The 21,240-nt window shown below is 47.1% G+C and overlaps 1 protein-coding gene across 7 annotated transcripts in view; it reads left to right on the forward strand.

Annotated features, from left to right (window-relative positions):
- The window catches only part of DDX4 (DEAD-box helicase 4), a 1,597,047-nt gene that overhangs the window by 621,886 nt on the left and 953,921 nt on the right, over positions 1-21,240 (forward strand). For all 7 annotated transcript variants that reach the window (XM_069222170.1, XM_069222215.1, XM_069222206.1 and 4 more), the window contains one exon: positions 17,534-17,575. In XM_069222170.1, coding sequence (XP_069078271.1) covers positions 17,534-17,575 — 42 coding nt within the window. The remainder of the gene's footprint in view (positions 1-17,533; positions 17,576-21,240) is intronic.

A 21,240-nucleotide genomic window follows, 5' to 3' on the forward strand; every position in this document is an offset into this window, starting at 1 on the left:
TTCTCAGACAAATTGCAAAGCCTGGAGGTCCTCTGGAGTTCATTAGAGTTTTTCCAATTGTCTGGCAGCTCCTCTTCAGCATTTGTCGGGTCCTGGGTGCAGCAGGCAGGGTTTGCACCTTTTCTTTGTGCAGCAGGTCCACAGTTCTTATGTCTATTTCTTGTTACTCATCTCTTTCTGTCTGTCGAATCTGAGTATCTTGGTCTAGGGATGCCCACTAAATACTGTATTCCGGGGGCGTTTTAGATGGAACCTGGTACTGAACAGTGGGTCAGCTACCTTAGGGTGGCTACACCCACTAAGTGACCACTTCCTGTGGACAGAGGTCACTTCCCTACACCTGATTTGAGGGAAATTAAATGGAGAGGTAACCTCACATACAACACCTTGGGAGGGGGGGGGCGCAAGCTAGTTTGGTCCACTCCCACTGTCCTTTCTTTGGTTTTCCTGCTGTTGCTCCTGCCGAAAGTGGGAGTTTGAAACAGGGGCAGCCATCTGCTCCTAGTAGCAGGCCTAGGGGTTGAGTTTCAAGGGCTGTAGGAAAGTGCTACTATTGGCTTGGCTACTGCCCCACTTTTTGACTAGTGTTGATGCCAACTTTGATTCAACGAACCTGCAAAAGACCTGCGACGCGTCCAGTGGGACCAGCGACCTCTGCCCAACTCCAGAGGACTGCCCTGCACCCAAAAGGACCAAGAACTCAAGAGGACAGCGGCTCTGTCAAAAAATACTTAGAAGCAAAGACTCCCACGTCACTCCAGATGCCGGAGTCCTGACCTCTGTGCACCTGATGCCCACAGCCCGTGTCCAGGTGGTCCAACCAGCAAGAGAGGGTCCCCATGCGATTACGAGCAAGTGCCCACCCTGACCTCCCCACTGTTGGATGCTGGCCTGGTTTGTAGTGGGTACCAAAGGTACTTACACCTTATACCAGGTCCCGTTATCCCTTATGAGTGAAATGTAGTCAGTGTCTAGAAGGCAGGCTGTTTAGAGGTAGCTGTAGGCAGAGCAGCCAAGGCTGACTTAGGAGATGTGCAAAGACAATACTCGGTGTTACCAAAAATAAAGGTACTTTATGTTCGATGGCATCTGTCGCTGTAGATACACATGTTGTGCATAGCCCGCCATCTGGTGTTGGGTCGGAGTGTTACAAGTTGTTTTTCTTCGAAGAAGTCTTTCGAGTCACGGGACCGAGGGACTCCTCCTCTTTGTCTCCATTGCGCATGGGCGTCGACTCCATCTTCAATTGTTTTCTTTCCGCCATCGGGTTCGGACGTGTTCCTTTCGCTCCGGGTTTCGGAACGGAAAGTTAGCTAAATATCGGAAAAATTACGTCGGTATTGTTGCGTTCGGGATCGGCTTAGTTAGGATCGACACCGATTCGAAGAGTGAAGAGCTCCGGTACCCTTCGGGGTGGTTTTCGATCCCCCTTCGGGGCCTGGTCGGCCCGACCACGTGTAAACCAACGCTGATGGAACGGACCCCGTTCCGTTTCTGTCCTAAATGCCACAACAAATACCCGTATACAGACCAACACTTGGTCTGTAACCTGTGCCTGTCACCTGAGCACAGTGAAGAGACTTGCGAGGCCTGTCATGCGTTCCGGTCCCGAAAAACACTCTGTGACCGTCGAGCCAGAAGACTGCAGATGGCGTCCACGCCGACAGCTCACCGAGAGTTCGAGGAACAAGAGGAAGAAGAACCCTTCTCGTTCCATGATTCGGACTCCGAGGAATTCGACGACCAAAAAACTGTGAGTAAGACGTCGAAGCCAGCACACAAGAAAAGTGACAAGGCCCAGGGGACGCCACTGCCATCAGGCCATGGCTCGACCCATAAATTCGGTGACCGACCGTCGGCACCGAAAAAGGCCGAAATGGTGCCGAGATCGCCCGACTCCGGTCGAGACACCGGCGCGCAGCCTTCTCGGGACCGAGAAAGTGCTGCTGAAAAACATCGACGCCGAGATAGCGGAGCCGAAACTGCTCGACGCAGAGACAGCGGCACCGAGGAAGATCGACGCCGAGAGGGTTCGACTCCGAAAAAGAAGAAGGTCACCTCGGAGCCGAAAAAGAGTACAGCCAGGGTTTCGGTGCCGAAACAACCCGCAACCGACCCAACTACCGGTTCCTATTCAGAGGAGCAATCACTGTCCTCTCAGATGCGAAAGCATAGATTTGAGGAAGAGTTGCAATCCCCCGAAGTGGACCACACTCAGAAACTTATTTTTATACAGGAAGGAACAGGGAAAATAAGCACCCTTCCCCCTATTAGGAGAAAAAGGAGACTGGAGTTTCAATCAGACCAAGCACCACAAACAAAAATGGTGAAAAAGGTAACTCCGCTACCCTCTCAAAAGGTAACTCCGCCACCCTCTCCTCCACCTGTAACTAACGTTTCACCGGCACAAACTCCATCACATTCCCCGGCTCACACCACCATGAGCCAAGGTGATCAGGACCAAGACGCTTGGGACTTATACGACGCCCCAGTGTCGGACAACAGTCCAGAGGCGTATCCTACAAAGCCCTCACCACCGGAAGATAGCACAGCATACTCACAAGTGGTGGCTAGAGCAGCAGAGTTCCACAACGTGTCCCTACACTCGGAACCAGTCGAGGATGACTTCTTATTCAACACCCTCTCTTCCAGCCCATAGCTCCTACCAAGGCCTGCCTATGCTCCCAGGGATGCTTCGGCACGCAAAGGAAATCTTCAAGGAGCCGGTCAAGAGTAGAGCTATAACACCGAGAGTGGACAAGAAATATAAAGCACCTCCCACAGACCCTGTTTTCATCACCTCACAGCTGCCACCAGATTCTGTCGTAGTAGGAGCAGCTCGCAAGAGAGCCAACTCCCACACATCTGGGGATGCACCGCCCCCAGATAAAGAGAGCCGCAAGTTCGATGCAGCCGGAAAAAGAGTCGCAGTACAAGCTGCAAACCAGTGGCGCATCGCTAACTCTCAAGCACTACTTGCGCGCTATGACAGAGCCCATTGGGACGAGATGCAACACCTCATTGAGCATCTACCCAAAGAGCTACAAAAAAGGGCGAAACAGGTGGTTGAGGAAGGACAGAACATATCTAATAATCAGATACGCTCCTCTATGGATGCAGCGGACACAGCTGCAAGAACAATTAACACATCTGTGACTATAAGAAGGCACGCATGGCTACGAACGTCTGGTTTTAAACCAGAGATACAGCAGGCAGTGCTCAATATGCCATTCAATGAGAAACAACTTTTCGGACCAGAAGTGGACACGGCGATTGAGAAACTCAAAAAGGACACTGACACTGCTAAAGCCATGGGCGCACTCTACTCCCCGCAGAGCAGAGGCACTTACAACACCTTCCGCAAAACAACCTTTAGAGGGGGCTTTCGGGGTCAAGCCACACAAGCCAGCACCTCACAGGCAACACCGTCCAGCTACCAGGGACAGTACCAAAGGGGAGGCTTTCGGGGCCAATACAGAGGACAATTCCCTAGGAATAGGGGAAAATTTCAAAGCCCCAAAACCCCTACAACCAAACAGTGACTCACATGTCACTCATCCCCTCCACACAACACCAGTGGGGGGAAGAATAGGTCAGTATTACCAAGCATGGGAGGAAATAACTACAGACACTTGGGTCTTAGCAATTATCCAACATGGTTATTGCATAGAATTTCTACAAATCCCTCCAAACATACCACCAAAAGCACAGAATTTATCAAAACAACATTCAGACCTTCTGGAGATAGAAGTTCAAGCATTATTGCAAAAGAACACAATAGAACTAGTACCAAACACACAAATAAACACAGGAGTTTATTCACTGTACTTCCTAATACCAAAAAAGGACGAAACACTGAGACCAATCCTAGACCTCAGAACACTAAACACCTACATCAAATCAGAACACTTTCACATGGTCACGCTACAAGAAGTGTTACCATTGCTAAAGCAACAGGACTACATGACAACCTTAGATCTCAAAGACGCGTATTTCCACATACCAATACATCCGTCGCACAGGAAATACCTAAGGTTCGTATTCAAAGGAATACATTACCAATTCAAGGTATTGCCCTTCGGTTTAACAACTGCACCAAGAGTCTTCACAAAGTGCCTAGCAGTAGTGGCTGCACACATCAGAAGGCAGCAAATACACGTATTCCCGTATCTAGACGACTGGCTCATCAAGACCGACTCACTGACAAGGTGCTCGCACCACACAGATCAGGTCATGCAAACCCTCTACAAACTCGGTTTCACCATCAACTATGCAAAATCACACATTCTGCCGTCCAAGGTACAACAATACCTAGGAGCCACAATAGATACAACAAAGGGAATAGCCACTCCAAGTCCACAAAGGGTTCAAAATTTCCAAAAGATTATACAACGCATGTATCCAACACAAAAAATACAGGCGAAGATGATATTACAACTACTAGGCATGATGTCCTCATGCATAGCCATTGTCCCACACGCAAGGTTGCATATGCAGCCCTTACAACAGTGCCTAGCATCACAATGGTCTCAAGCACAGGGTCAGCTTCTAGATCTGGTGTTGATAGACCGCCTAACATACCTCTCGCTTCTATGGTGGAACAACATAAATTTAAACAAAGGGCGGCCTTTCCAAGACCCAGTGCCACAATACGTGATAACAACAGATGCTTCCATGACAGGGTGGGGAGCACACCTCAATCACCACAGGTGATACAAGGACAATGGGACGTACATCAAAGAAAGCTGCATATAAATCACCTCGAACTACTAGCAGTTTTCCAAGCATTAAAAGCATTTCAACCAATCATAACTCACAAATACATTCTTGTCAAAACAGACAACATGACAACAATGTATTATCTAAACAAACAGGGGGGGACACACTCGACACAGCTGTGCCTGCTGGCACAAAAAATATGGCAATGGGCAATTCACAACCACATTCGCCTAATAGCACAGTTTATTCCAGGGATCCAGAATCAACTTGCAGACAATCTCTCTCGAGATCACCAACAGGTCCACGAGTGGGAAATTCACCCCCAAATTCTAAACACTTACTTCAAACGTTGGGGAACACCTCAAATAGACTTATTTGCAACGAAGGAGAACGCAAAATGCCAACACTTCGCATCCAGATACCCACACAGGCAGTCTCAAGGCAATGCCCTATGGATGAACTGGTCAGGGATATTTGCGTACGCTTTTCCCCCTCTCCCTCGCCTCCCATATCTAGTAAACAAATTGAGTCAAAACAAACTCAAACTCATACTGATAGCACCAACGTGGGCAAGGCAACCATGGTACACAACACTGCTAGACCTATCAGTAGTACCCCACGTCAAGTTGCCCAACAGGCCAGATCTGTTAACGCAACGCAACACCAACAGATCAGGCATCCAAACCCAGCATCGCTGAATCTAGCAATCTGGCTCCTGAAATCCTAGAATTCGGACACTTAAACCTCACACAAGAATGTATGGAAGTCATAAAGCAAGCCAGAAGACCATCCACTAGACACTGCTATGCAAGCAAATGGAAAAGATTTGTTTGCTATTGCCATCATAATCAAATTCAACCATTACACGCATCTCCAAAAGATGTAGTGGGTTACTTACTACACTTACAAAAATCAAACCTGGCCTTCTCTTCCATTAAGATACACCTAGCAGCAATATCTGCATACCTGCAGATTACCCATTCAACTTCACTATTTAGGATACCTGTCATTAAAGCATTTATGGAAGGCCTCAAAAGAATTATACCACCAAGGACACCACCCGTTCCTTCATGGAACCTCAACATCGTCTTAACAAGACTCATGGGTCCACCCTTTGAACCTATGCACTCTTGCGAAATCCAATTCCTAACATGGAAAGTCGCATTTCTCATCGCTGTCACATCTCTGAGAAGAGTAAGTGAAATTCAGGCGTTTACAATACAAGAACCTTTTATCCAACTACACAAAAATAAAGTAGTCCTAAGGACCAATCCTAAATTTTTGGCAAAGGTAATTTCACCGTTCCACCTAAATCAAACGGTAGAGCTACCAGTGTTCTTCCCACAGCCAGATTCCATAGCTGAAAGGGCACTACATACATTAGACGTCAAAAGAGCACTAATGTACTACATCGACAGAACTAAAAACATCAGAAAAACTAAACAACTGTTTATTGCGTTTCAAAAACCTCACGCAGGAAACCCAATATCGAAACAGGGTATAGCCAGGTGGATAGTTAAGTGCATCCAAATCTGCTACCTTAAAGCAAAAAGACAACTGCCCATTACACCAAGGGCACACTCAACCAGAAAGAAAGGCGCTACCATGGCATTCCTAGGGAATATTCCAATGCACGAAATATGTAAGGCAGCCACATGGTCTACGCCTCACACATTTACCAAGCAGTACTGTGTAGACGTGCTATCAGCACAACAAGCTACAGTAGGTCAAGCCGTACTAAGAACCTTATTTCAGACTACTTCCACTCCTACAGGCTGAGCCACCGCTTTTGGGGAGATAACTGCTTACTAGTCTATGCACAACATGTGTATCTACAGCGACAGATGCCATTGAACTGAAAATGTCACTTACCCAGTGTACATCTGTTCGTGGCATCAGTCGCTGAAGATTCACATGTGCCCACCCACCTCCCCGGGAGCCTGTAGCCGTTTGGAAGTTAGCTTCAACTTTGTACATTTGTAAATATATTAAATCTTAGTTAGGTACATACTTATTCACTCCATTGCATGGGCACTATTACTAACAAATAACTCCTACCTCACCCTCTGCGGGGAAAACAATCGAAGATGGAGTCGACGCCCATGCGCAATGGAGACAAAGAGGAGGAGTCCCTCGGTCCCGTGACTCGAAAGACTTCTTCGAAGAAAAACAACTTGTAACACTCCGACCCAACACCAGATGGCGGGCTATGCACAACATGTGAATCTTCAGCGACTGATGCCACGAACAGATGTACACTGGGTAAGTGACATTTTCATTTAGTCACACAATGCCAAAAATACTTTGTAGGCTATACTCCCTTAGGAGGTAAGTAAATCACACAATATATACACTCGTAACCAGAAAGAAGTAAGTACACAGTAGGAAAATAGTGCAAATATTGAAAAACACCATAGGTTGCAATGGGTCTTGGGGGGACACAAACCATATACTAAAATGGTGGAATAGAAAAGTCGGTTTCCCACCTAGGCAAGTGTAGGGTGTAGAGTGGTGCTGGGAGTGTAAGAAAACACCAAAGGTAAGTAACAGAACGGAACCCAGAGCCCAGGAAAGCAGGAGTAAATAACAGTAACTTCTCTAGAACACGCAAACATGTGATAGAAGATTTTGCAAGAACCAGAAGAAGACTGCAAGACACCAATGATGGATTCCTGGACCTGAAGACCTGTGGAAGCAGGGGACCAAGTCCAAGAAGCACTGAAGAGTCCAGGGAGAACAGGAGCCCCTGCTAACCCAAATGAAGATGCAAAAGTGGAACCACTGGTGACAAGACAAAGTCAGAATTGCACCAAAGAAGACAGATGGGGGGGTTCCTGGTTGGTGCAGATGTCCCACGTGGGAAGGATGAATGTAGTCTGGTTTGAGTCGCTGGATTTTGCCAACAAGCCTTGGTAAATGCGAAGCTTGCGGTTAGTGGAAAATGGTGCTGCTCGGGACCAGAAGGGACTTGGTGGCCTCTACACAAGAGGGGGAGAAAGAGGGGGCTCTCAGCAACTCAGAGAGCCCTCAGAAGAACAGGAATCCCAATGCACGGGGACAAAGAAGGTGCAAATGGAGGCCCACACAGCACGACACAAGGATTCCCACGCCACCAGAGAACCACTCAGAAAGCTGTGCGTCACAGGACGGAGTGCTGGGGGCCTAAGCTGTATTGTGCATGAAGAACTTCTGGGAAGGTCGCACCCAAGCCTTGGCAACTGCACTTCACGCAGTGCACAGGGTACTGTCTTAGGTGGGGAGACAAGGTCTTACCTCCACCAAAATTGGACAGCTGAACGTTGGGACTGCCGGAGTCACTTTAGACCACTACCGCTGGATCCACACCTGTTGTCTGGAGAGGAGACCCAAGCCACCGGTTGTCGCTACAGAGAGGTGCCTGCTGAAGAAGGGAAGTGACTCCGTCACTCCACAGGAGATTCCTTCAGTTCTTCTGGTGCAGGCTGAAGACAGACAGTCCCCAGAGGATGCACGACCTGGAAACTGTTGCAGTTGCTGGCAGGAGCTGAAGTTACAATGTTGCAGAAGTCATCATAGCTTCTTTGTTGAAGTTTTGTAGAGTTCCTGAAGCAGTCAGCGATTGATCTGTCGGTAGAAGATAAAGTAAAGAATGCAGAGGATTCCTGCAGGAGTCTTGAAATCCGAATATGAAGAAACACCCAGAGGAGAGACCCTAAATAGCCCCTAAATAGTCCTGTGAGGGGGATTGGTCACCTAACCATGTAAGCACCTACCAGGAGGGGTCTCTGACGTCACCTGCTGGCACTGGCCACTCAGATGCTCCCAGAGTTCTCTGACCATCCTGAAAACACAATGGCAGAACCCAAGAACACACTAGGGGGGGCTCTGGGCCCCACCCTGGGGTGGTGATGGACAGGAGAGTGGTCACTACACTTTCCTTTGTCCAGTTTTGCGCCTGAGCAGGGACTGAAGGTCCCTGAAGCTGTGTAGACTGGATTATGCAAGGAGGACACCATCTGTGCCCTTCAAAGCATTTCCAGAGGATACCCCCCCCCATGCCTGTAACACCTATTTCCAAAGTTAGAGGGTGTAACATCCCTGTCCTAAAGGAAATACATTGTTCTGCCTTCCTGGGATTGAGCTGCTCAAGCCCCAGTAGGGCAGAAGCCTGTCTGTCTGTGAGCTGGCAGCAGCTGGGGCTGCAGTGGAAACCTCAGAAGGCAGTACTTGGGGGCCATGGTGGAGCCCCTAAAGTGCATGGAATTGTGCAACCAATACTGGAATCAGTATTGGGGTACAATTCCCAGTTGGTAGACACCTTACATGGCCATATTCAGTTACCTTTGTGAAGCTACATATAGGTATTGAACTGTATGGGTTGCACACTTATAATGGTGTCCCTACACTCATGAGGTCCGGGAAAATGGGTCTGGACGACGTGGGGGCACCTCTGCTAGTTAAAGGGTGCCCTCACACACAGGTACTCTGCACCTAGCCTTCAGGGTCTGAAGGTTAGACATATAGGCGACTTATAATTGACCTGGTGCAGTGACAATGGCTCTGAAATAGTGCATGCGCTATTTCACACAGGCTGCAATGGCAGTCCTGAAGAAGTGTTTGTATGGTCTTATAAATGGCAAAAGAAATGCTGCAGCCCCTAAGGATTCCCTGGAACCCCAATGCCCTGGGTACCTATGTACCATATACTAGGGAATTAAAGGGGGGGGCGGTCCAGTCTGCCAATTTGGAGTGAAAAATGGAGTCAGTAAACTGTGGTGACAAACCTAGAAGGAGAGAGAGCATGAGCACTGGAGTTCTGATTAGCAGGACTCCAGTGACAATTTAGAAAACAGTGAAACACTATGACAAGCAGGCCATAATCATAAGCACTGAGGTCCTGACTAGCAGGATCCCAGTGACACAGTCAAAAACACACTGACATCAGGCAGAAAATGTGGGAAGCATGCCAAAAAGAGCGTCCTTTCCTACATCCACCTTTTCAAGACGCCTGCAGAGTGAATCCTGAGGACCCCCCTGACCGTGAAGCTTCGGACAAAGATATCAGCCGCCTAAGAAAACACTGCACCTTCAGACCCCAAGCCTTGGAGAAACTGACCCCCGGTGCCTCAACATTCAGCAGGAGGCCCTCCTCCCTGTCCCACCGGTGGTGCGCCTGAGACACCATCCTGGACTTCGCCTGCAGCCTCTGAGTGACCCCCTCGGGTCTCCTCAGAGACCAGCATTGGAAACCTGATGTCCTATTTACATCCAGCTGCCCCTGTGCCTCTGAGGGTGTGTGTTTAGTGCCTACTTGGGGCCTCTCCAGTGCTCTCCTAATCCCCCATGGTATGCCCTCCGAGCCGCGGGTACTTTACTGCAGGAAGGCCTGATTCCAAGTACCCCTTGTCTCCATAGGAGCCCACGTTAAATTTGCTCAACTTGGACCTCTGAACCCGGCTGACCCCGTGTTGCTTGTGGTGGGTGTTTGGTGTTAACTTGAATCCCAACCGGTGGACTTCCTAAAACCCAGAGACTGAACCTGTAAGTGTTGTACTTATCTATAAACAGACCTAACATTTCGTCCCCCCAGGAACTGTCTGAAAATGTTACTGTCCATTTCTAAAGTAGATTATTGCCAATATTTCAAAAACTGTATTACTTAACTATTTCAAACAAAGTACTGTTGATACCTGTGTGAAATATTAAACGTTTAAGGTACTTACCTGAAACTTGAATCTTGTGGTTGTAAAAATTAATTAAGAAAATTTATTTTTGCTATATGAAATCCATTGGTCTGAAGTTCAGTTATTGGGTGTGTGCTCTCCTCCAGTGAAGTCTGTGCTCAAGACTACCCCTTTCCTTTCGCTGTATCCCGGCGCAGGGGCGACTCTGGACCAAATGCATGACTACTACACGTCCATTCATTCCATCTTGGGGTCCTCCCCTCCCTCTGGAGCCCCTGGTGAGTGCTCTGAAGGGGTCTTCGCCAGTGGTTTCGACCCTGGTGCCCTTTCAGCCTCACGACTCAAGAGTCAGATCGGCTCCGATGCACGGCCTCTTGCGACCTCTGTCTCTTCCGCCTGATCCTATTGCCTCGAGGCCCTTCATGCTGTCATTGGCCCAATTGACTCCACTCAACACTTCTATTCTGATTTTCCCAGAGTCGGACGCAGCCGCTCCCCACTCGATATCAGCTGACTGGGTCCCCAATGCTGAGAACGTCGCCGTTCGAATTGGATGTGGTTAGTGAGCTGGAGCCATCTTCTGAGCCTTCTGCACGTTCTCAGGCTCCTTTTACGGGTACCCTTCCCGGTTCATCCTCTGTTTGGATGTTTGACTTAGCCACTGCAAGCGACTTGGACTCCTCCAGCGTCCAGCCTACTATCGTCATCTGGATTGGCAGACATGTCGAGGCGGGTGGCGGCTGTTTTACAACTGCAACTACCAATGGTGCAGTTATCTACAGACCCGTTATTGGATTTTCATCCGGATCAGTCTCCCACTGAACCCCTTCTGCCTTATTGCGAGGCTCTTTATGACATCCTACTCGACGTCTGGAACCAGCCTCTTTCTGGTCCTTCTGTGGACCAGTTTATTTCCCACAGGCACCAGCTGACACAAGAGGATCCCTTTTGCCTTTGCCACCAAACCTGCTCCTCTGAGTTTTGTGGTACAAATTGCTTTGGGCATTCCTGACGTGGCGCAAATTCTTCCAGCCCGCCGCACCAAGAGGCCAGACAGCTGGCGCTGCTGGCCGGCACATGTTCGCTTCTCTAGTGCCACCCTTTGCTCCACTAACACCTCCTGTGTGTTGGCTCACTTCTCACATACTCTGTATGACTCAGTGGAAATTTTTTTGCCACCTCTCCCTGAAGACGATCGTACTACTCTGACACCTTTGGTTAGGGATGGTCAGCAGGCTGCTCTGATCACGGTTCGCACAGGCCTGGATTCTACCGATTCCGTGAGTCCGGTCGTGGCTGGGTCTGTTGCCATATGTCGCAGGGATAGGTTATCGCCTTCTAATTTTTCAGCTCCTGTGCGGGATGCTCTCCTTGATGTGCCATTTGATGGCAAATCTTTTTTTCGGTGGGCATGCAGATTCTGCCTTGCTCTGTTTTTTGGTATTCTCATGGTGGGGACTAGGTCCCTGTTGGATGCGTCGCTAGTTGCAGGTTTTCGTTTCAGGAGACAGGCCGATAGTTGTCGTCTTCTGTCATCTCTGCAGGCTTGTAGGTCAGCAGTCCTTCTTTAGTTCAGGTTGCAGGACTCTGATTTCCTGGGTTCTTGCGTGCCCCTAAATACTAAATTTAGGGGGGCGTTTAGGTCTGGAAGGGCAGTAGCTACACCCTCTTTGTGCCTCCTCCCTGGGGGGGGGGGGGCACATCCCTCATCCTATTGGGGGAATCCTCCAAACTTAAGATGGAGGATTGCTAAAGGCAGGGGTCACCTCAGCTCAGGACACCTTAGGGGCTGCCTGACTGGTGGACTCCTCCTCCTTGTTTTTCTCACTACCTCCTCCAGCCTTTCCGCCAAAAGTGGGGGCAGTGGCCGGAGGGGCGGGCATCTCAACTAGCTGGGATGCCCTGAGGTGCTGTAACAAAAGGCATGAGCCTTTGAGGATCACCGCCAGGTGTTACAGTTCCTGCAGGGGCGAGGTGTGAAGCACCTCCACCCAGGGCAGGCTTTGTTTTCAGAGAGCACAAAGGCTCTTACCTCATGGGGTCAGAAACTCGTCTCAGTGGCAGTCTGGCACAGACCAGTCAGTCCTGCACTGAAGGATTGGGTAAAATACAGGGGACATCTCTAAGATGCCCTCTGTGTGCATTGTTTAATAAATCCAACACTGGCATCAGTGTGGGTTTATTATTCTGAGAAGTTTGATACCAAACTTCCCAGTACTCAGTGTAGCCATTATGGAGCTGTGGAGTTCGTTTTTGACAAACTCCCAGACCATATACTTAATATGGCCACACTGTACTTACAATGTCTAAGAATGGACTTAGCTGCATGAGCAATATACCCCTATAGTGTCTGTCCTCACCTGTGGTATAGTGCACTCTGCCTTAGGGCTTTAAGGCCTGCTAGAGGTGTGACTTATCTATGCCACAGGCAGTATTTTGTGTGCATGGCATCCTGAGGGGCTTGCCATGTCAAATTTACCTTTTTCTCCCCACCAACACTCACAATCTGCAATGGCAGTGTGTAGGTGAGGGGTCCCTTAGGGTGGCACAAAATATGCTGCAGCCCTTAGGGACCTTCCCTGGTCACAGGACCCTTGGTACCACTGGTACCTTTTACAAGGGACTTATCTATGTGCCAGGGGTGTGCCAATTGTGGAAACAATGGTACATTTTAGGTGAAAGAACACTGGTGCTGGGGCCTGGTTAGCAGGATCCAAGCACACTTCTCAGTCAAGTCAGCATCAATATCAGGCACAAAGTGTGGAGGTGGGGGGGGGGGGTGAGGGGGGAGTAACTGCAACAGGGAACCTAGTCGAAATGGTACTAGGGGAAGATCTATGTGTAGGACTGGAGAGAAAACAGTGTTGGTACAAGAGCACAGGAGGGGTCATAATTTGCACTCTGGAGTTGGTCTTTTACCCACCCGCTTGGAGCTTCCACCTGATTGTGCCCCCTGTGTGGTAATACTTAAAAACGTTCCACCGTTAGCTCTGGGCACAGTTGAATCCACTGAACAGCTAAAGAACAAGACAGGACATTGGTTGAGTAAAAACTGTGATTTTAACTGTAAGGATATTTTATTTGTTAGGATTGGGTGGGTGTCCCCCTAGAAAAGGAAGGAATTAGGGACTGTATCATAATAAACTGTAGATACCCAGGTTTAGCCCAACATCTGCTTCCATCACTATACATTGACCTTCTGGTCCTTCAGGCAATCGAAAAGATTGGTATGGTGCCTTTAGGTTTTTTTTATACACACACCCGTCCCTTAAATGGTCTCCAAGTAAGGGGCTTTCCTAAACTACAGGAGGGTTTGCAAATTGCCTGAACTGAAAAAAAGATTCACAGTACTCTTGGATTTGTAGGCAAATGATTGACTGCCTGGGGGGGTGTATTTGCCAACACAGGAGGAGAAAGTTAAGGTGGTTCACCTAGGGCCTCCTATTACAACCCCAGGGTTGGGAGGGATGGGTGAGTTATCGGCCCGGACTTGGTTAATTTCTTGGAATGTGGCGGAGTATGACGCAAAGCTGGAAGATACGCAATGGGTAAAGTTTATTTTGGGTTGCGATTTCATTTTAGTTCTGGAAACTTGGTCAGAAGGAGTAACGGTATGGGATGGATTCCAAAGGTTTGCCGTTCTGGCTAAACGGGTTCCTGTTTGTTGTCCAAAGAGGGGTCTAGTTACCCTGGTTTGCATTTCTAAGATCTTTAGAGCATTCCAAATTAATTGTAAACATAACGTCCTGGTAAATTTTTATAATGCAGTATGGGATTCTGGTTGCCAAATTAGGGCCCTTTTCTCTGTGCTGCAGATATTGAAGGGAAGGTTGGAATCCTGCAGTATGGAATTCTATGTAATTGTATCTGGAGACTTTAACGCTAAGATGGGGGCTATTATACCACTGAGAATCCCTTTGAGCAGGATCAGAACGTGTTCGCAGGTTGCGAGGGTTAGGTCCCTTATTTAGGGGCTGTAGGTTTGTTGAATATCTTTGACCTAGAATCCGCTTCTGAAAATCGGGTGCCATCTTTTGTGGGGAGAGAGGCTGGGTCTATAATAGATCAACTTTTTGTGTCTTCATCAGTGAGAAAATTGGTCCAGTATGGAGAGGTTGAACGGCAGTATTTTAGTGATCATAACCCCCTTACGGTGTCCCTAAGCTTTCCAGGCAATAAGTGCACATCAATGATTTGGGGGGGTGGGGTGGGGGGGGGGGGACAGTATGTCTGAGAATAAAATAAAAGATCAGGGTAGGAGAATTTGCTGGAGACAGGTGAGCATTCCATAGGTGGTAAAGAGGGTGGGGAAAATTTTAATCTGATAATGGGGATTCTTTTTGCTGAATCACCCCCCACTGGGGCAAGTGTTTGTTGCTGCAAACAAAGTAAATGAGGCCATTAAAGAAATTATGTCCAAAAATAGAGGCCGTTCCTAAGCATCAGTGAGGATTGTTTAATAAACCCTATTATGCAGCAAAGAAAACCTTGAAGAAGGCATTGAAGGCACAGCCCAGAGTTGAGGTCCATGTGCAAAGAGTTCAGGCTCAGTATAAACTTGATCGGAAAAAGAGAAAACCACAGCTCAAAGAGCAGGAATGGGAGTATTTGCAGTCTGTGTCGCGCATTAAATACTCAAGCTTGTTCTGGAAGATAGTAAACAGGGGTACTTTGGTGACAGGAGCATCTGGGGGGCTGGGCTGCAATATTCCCCCTGATATGTGGGTGAGTCATTTCAGTTTTGTAGTGTTTGCCTGGGTGGAATTCATAGGGAAGAAATGGATGAGCCATCAGGTTACATCCCAAATTTGTCTATCAGGTTCTTACTGGAGGATCTGATGCTGGCTATGCCAGATAGCTTAAGCCATAAAGCGCCTGGTCCTGTTGGAATTCCAGTGGACCTGTGGAAATGTTATTCTCACTTGTGCGCACCTATAATCCTAAATGTTTTAAATGCAGTAATGAGTGCAGGAATCCCTCCCTCTTGGAAATCTGCGTGCATTGTCCTCGTGTTTAAAAAGGGAAACTGCAGTGATCCCAAATCCTATTGCCCAATCTCACTTCTAGATTCCTTGGTGAAAATACTGGGCTGAATTGTTTTAAGGCCCATTGAGGAATGGATGAGAGAACATGATGTGATAAGTAAGGTGCAGTATGGTTTTAGGGAAGGGCTGGGGACCCAGGAGCTATGTCTGAATTTGCTCATGTTGATCGTTCAATATACGAAGGTTAAGAGGGGTACTTTGTACCTTGCCTTTATGGACCTCAGCTGTGCTTTTGACAGAGTAACTTGCAGCAAATTGTGGGAACGCTTAACTTTGATGGTAAAGGAGCCCCAAATCGTGGAGCTGCTCTTATACTTGGGGACTAATACTTCCGTAAGATATGGGACTCATGGGGAATGCACAGAATCCTTTAATTTTAAGAGGTGTGAAACAAGGGTGTGTTTTGGCCCCCACTGTGATTCTTTTATACACAAATGGCTTGCACAACTTTTTGGTGGAAAGATGCAAAGATGTTCCTAAAATAAATGGAAAAAGTATCCCGTTCCTGATCTATGTGGACGATGCAAAGCTTACGGCCCGTACTATGAATGGTCTCTGCGAAGTGGTTAAGGTGTATGGAGACTTTGTCTGATCTGGATTTAGAGGTCACCAGAATCAATTCCCAGTTTCTGGTCTGTGGTAAACCACTGAGCAAAGTAGGTGCTTTGATAATAAATGATCAAGTCATTAGCAGTGTGCATGATTTTCCCTATTTAGGAGTAGCTTTTTATGATAACGGAACATGGAAGCCCTGTATTGCATGGCGAGGTGCGCATTGTAATGCTACTGCAGTAGCTACTTTTGAGTTTGCTTCAAGAGTGGGGAAAAAGCCTATACAGCCTCTGCTTGAGGTGTATAGACCTAAATGCCTCCCAGTTAGTATGTATGGGGCAGCACTCTGGGGTCATTTGGGTAGCATGGCCTCCCAGGTAGAGGAAAATCGATTATGTAGAAGGTTACTGGGAGTGGGACAAAATATCTCCGGGTTTCGCCTACGCGAGGAGCTGGATTTGATGTTTGTGGAGGATGGCATTAAGATTGTGCCTCTTTTGCTGTGAATCTCCATTTGGTCAAATGATTGTGCTTCCCTAAATAGGGAAATGTTGCGTGATTGTATGGGGTGTGATCAAGCTCTGGATATCCTTTGGTTGGCATATATAAGAGGTTGCCACAATCCTTGGTTGCCTAGAAATGTTTCACACCCCACAATGTCTAAAGCGTATTGGTAAACGGTGGGTAAAGGAGAACTTTTTTTTACATTTTGAGAACAAAAAGGGAGGCAGAGGAACTAAGGAAACCAACTGTGAGGGATTTCTTAATGCTAAAACTGCAGACTGGTCCTGAGATGTATCTTTTGACAGTACAAAATGTTTGGAGAAGGCCACTTAGTACCTGCTTCCGACTCGGAGTAATTAGTAGTAATTTGTTTCCCGTTTGGCCAGTATGACTTGAAATCCATACAAACTTGCCCCTGTAATGGGGTGTCCTTACAGCCTTCAATTCCTTTTACTTTGTTTTGTGATTTTTATGCACATTTTAGATGAAAAAAAGGGTTTTGTGCAATATCGCCAAGCCTATTTGTGGCTACGTATAATCGATGATGTGTTGGTGTGTCCGGGGTGGGGTCTTTTTTAAAAGGGACTATGTTTGAGGAACAGCGTACATTTTTTCATTTATTTAACATGATCTTTCGAATTTTAACTGTAAATGAAAATTGGAAGTTTTTAAGATTTTAAATACGCAAGCTTATACTTTTTTAAAGGTTTGTATGTAACACGTTTGTTTTAATGTGATTTATGGTTATTATATAACTGAATATAGAAGAATTGAATTGTCTGGAATGTAATTTTTATTGCGTGTGTTTAAGAGGTCAAGTGAGAAGCTGAATTTTCTGGCTTTAGCAGTTTATGCAAATGTCGATGCTTAATTTCTGTAATGTGCTGCTTATTGAAATGGTAACCTGATTTACTTAAATATTGTTCTGTTTCTCTATATTCCTATGATATTTAGTTTACTCGATAAACAGAAAATGTCAGTTTTTGAGATGTTTGAAAATGTTTTGTATGTCATATTCCACAGCCAGTTAATGCTTATTTAATCTTGTAGGTTATGAGAGTCGAGGACGAGGAGGCGGTTTTCGAGGAAGAGGTTTGTAACCACATATCTGTTTTGTTCACATTACTTTAATTAGAAGTATTGCTATGTTCCACACCAAACATTCTTAATGGAACATTTAGAAGTAGCAGTTTGATCAATTCATCCAGATGTTATTTTGCATGCGTCACGTTGATTTTTTTGGCTTGCTGATGTCTTATATTGGATATTAGTTCCAGCGCGCCCTCCTGTTGACGTGGGTGACTACCTTTAGGAAGTTTAAGTAATTTAATTTTGGTATGTTTGCATGTGGTAGTTACCAATACGAATTTATACATTTCAATTGTACTTATGGTATAAAGATTACATTAACTACATATCATATGTGTGTGTTTGTGCGTGTATATATCTATATATGAGTGTTTGCATTACCTAGTGTTGGCTGCCACTACGTAGTTAGTTATGAGGACCATGTTACCATAGAAAAAGTGTTTCTTGGCTGACTTATATCTTTGGCACTGTTTGATGAATCTTCACAAAATTATCCTAAAAAAGTGGGCTGTGATTCTGTTCATGTAAAGTTTCGGGGTGATTTGTCAAGCGGGTGCCGGGAAGTGGGGGTGGGGGGCAAAAAAGTTGCATTTCTCATGTTAATTCCCAGAGGACCTATGAACACGCCTACAGTCCGAACCTCTAGACTGAATTACACCAAACTTTGCAGACAGCTAGCTTTCTGTACGCAGATTGTGCTTTCGCGTTTTTGGTGTAAATCCATTTAGTAGTTTATGAGATACTGAAGGGAAAACATACTTGTATATCGCTGACCGTTATGGCTTAGTGAAGATAAACCCCTTGTTTGCTGGGAACCACCTGGTTACGTCCTGGGCCACAGCGCTTGTGTGCCAAGGACGTAACCAGCTCGTCCTGCACCCGGCCCAAGGAAAAGGGGCCAGAGCTGGGACACCCTGACCCCTTAGCTCTGGTGGTGGGGGTCCCAGAGGGACTCCCACAGGGCTTAAAAGCATTTTTTAATTTTTTAGCTGCAAAATTGCTACAAAAAAACACAAAGAAAAAAGTGTGGGCTCCCACAGGATATCCAGGTCCTGTGGACATTTCCGATTTGAATGTATTTTGGGTGCTCCAGTACAAGCCCCTCCTAACCCCCTGCCCAGGGGACCGCAACTTCCCCACAGCATTTAAAACATGAAATGTGCTGGGGTACTAACTGGCCCTCTCGGGGCCCACCACCGTCCCGGGGGTGTAAACAGTTGTAGTGGGTGGGGGTGTTGAGAACTGCTGCCAAGCCACAGCAAACACTGCTCGCAGCGAGGCAAAACAGTCAAACAGATCTCCCTCGCTGCAGGCAGAGGTTTCCTCTGTCTCCCTGCCCACGGAGATGCATTTCGGGAGACCGGAGTAAACTGCTCTCACAGAGAGGGAGCTGCTGTGACAGCAGTGCTGACTCCTGCAGGAGTCACGGAGCCAGCTGGGATTGTGGGGGTCTTTAGCCTTTCCCCTCCCCACATACACACACACATTGGGACGGGGGGGCGCGGTGGGGTGTAACTGTAACTAGTGCCCTAGAGTAACTAGAACTCGCATCTCTACCATGCACAGTTTTTCCTTTATTAATTTGTCTTCCAAGGTTGCATTGATATTTTTATTGACAATATAAAAGTTGTCATGAGTGCTGTAATACCTGGGTGTAATTAGCAGTGTATTGCGAGGGTGCGAGTTATAGTTACCTTAGGGCATGAGGTATAGTTACTTGAGATAACTCTAACTGGTGAATTTCTATGGTTTGTACATTTAAAATGTGAGCCTAATAACATTACGTCCCTGTAACCTTTGATTTTGTTAAGTGAATTTCTGTTTTTTTATTTTTTTATTCGGTTTCCAAACTAAAACACCCCTGTAAACTTGGGCTTTTTCCAGTGAATATATATTTATATACATGTATATCCATCTGGCTTTTACCAGCAGGTAATTATGGTTAGGACCAAGTTTCGACAGTAAGTGTTTTTTTGTTTTGCCAATAACTTTGGTGCAGTTTGACAAATATTTATGACATTTTCTAAATTACTTTGCCACCATCTTCAAGTGCTGCCTTGAAAGTTGCGGAGTTATCCGTCGAGCAGGACCTAAGAAAAAGGGAGATGGGTCACAAAATGCATTTTCTCTATGCAATTTCCCATAAGGATTTTGAACACTACTACAGCCTGAACTGCTGGATGGATTTACACCACATTTGGCATAAATCTAGCTCTTGGTACAATACAGTAGAGTAAAAGTGTTCTTTTGTGATTTAAGTAGTTGTAGAGATTAACTGAAAAACAAATGTGTAAATGTACAGTTGCGGATCCTCCACGTATCCGACAACCAGGAAGGTGTTGGCATCCGTTTTAGAACTCGCACTCAGCCAGGTCACCCACCCCCCAAAAATAAAAAAAAAGTAAGAATAAAGAAAAAGGGCAAGGTAGAAATACCCCAACCTCCTAGCCCTGGTGTGAGACTACTGCAGAAAAGCATTTTTCCCCATATTTCAGTGGAACCCACACCGGATCAGGCAAAAAATAGAAATAAAAGACAGGTTACCTGGCTTGCTTTTTTTTGTCAGCACCCGGGTGGGCTAGGTCCTAGTGCAAGCAGCTTATTAAAAAAGGGAGGGGGGGGGTCACACACTGGCTCCCTCCTCAGGCTTCTTTGAGCGCCAGCGACCATATCTCTCTGGGGCTTTATATGGTTTATTGGAGGGGGGGCTAAGCTTACCCCCCTCTACAGGCTGCTTGGAGCCCCGGGGACCACCACTTCCCATGGGCTTTTTAGGAAAATTGGAGGGGGACTGTGCAGATCCCCGTGCTGCTCCTGGTTATTGGCCTGGGAACCTCGAACTCCTCAGGGTATACTTAATTTATTATGAGGGGGCAGTGCAGAACTCCTCTCCATAGCCCTAGATGGCCCTGGGACCACCTCTCCCCTGGGGCCAGAAATGAAAAGGATGGTGGAGGGAGGCCTCATGGCCTCTCTCCCAAGCCATATATGGCTCCTCTCCCAAGCCATATATGGCCCTGGGGCCAACCACTTCCTGGGGCCGTCCTATGAAAAGAGAGAATCCGCAGAACCCCTCAGGGAGCCACTGATGGCCCTGAGGATTGTCACCCCCAGGGTCAGCTCCCTGTCCCCTTAGGGGGCTACCTTCAGAAGATAGCAGTTTGCTTTCGCATGGCAGGAGCTTTGTCAACTCCTGCCAACTGAGAACAAACTGTAGGTCTGCTCCCAGCGGGTGAGAGCAGGAAAACTGCTGCAGCTCACTGGGAGAGGACTTTTTGTCTGTTTTCCTGCCAGCTGAAAGGATTGCTCCCGCACGAATAGAGCAGCATTTTAAGCTGCTCCCTGCATGCAGGAGCAATAGTGGCTCCCATTGGAGGCTCCCCCTGCAGTCCCATGGAGAACAAAACATCATTGTTTTTGCTTTTAACAACCACCAGTATGTAAAATAACCTAGACGCCCGGCCTGTTTGGTATGCAAGGTCTTCCAGCCTTTTCCCAAGGAGGTGTATAGCTTACTAAGAAGCACCCAGAGCATGTTTCCCAGCCGGAAGTTAAGACGTGCGCTTGATGCAAAGGAATATGAACACATCTCCACCAAAGCATTTTCTGAATAGAAGTAAGAGAAAACGCACTTGTTTGTTGGAGATTCAACTCTTCGTAGTCGTTGC

This window comes from Pleurodeles waltl, chromosome 1_1 (genome assembly GCF_031143425.1).
Source record: "Pleurodeles waltl isolate 20211129_DDA chromosome 1_1, aPleWal1.hap1.20221129, whole genome shotgun sequence".
NCBI lineage: Eukaryota > Metazoa > Chordata > Amphibia > Caudata > Salamandridae > Pleurodeles > Pleurodeles waltl.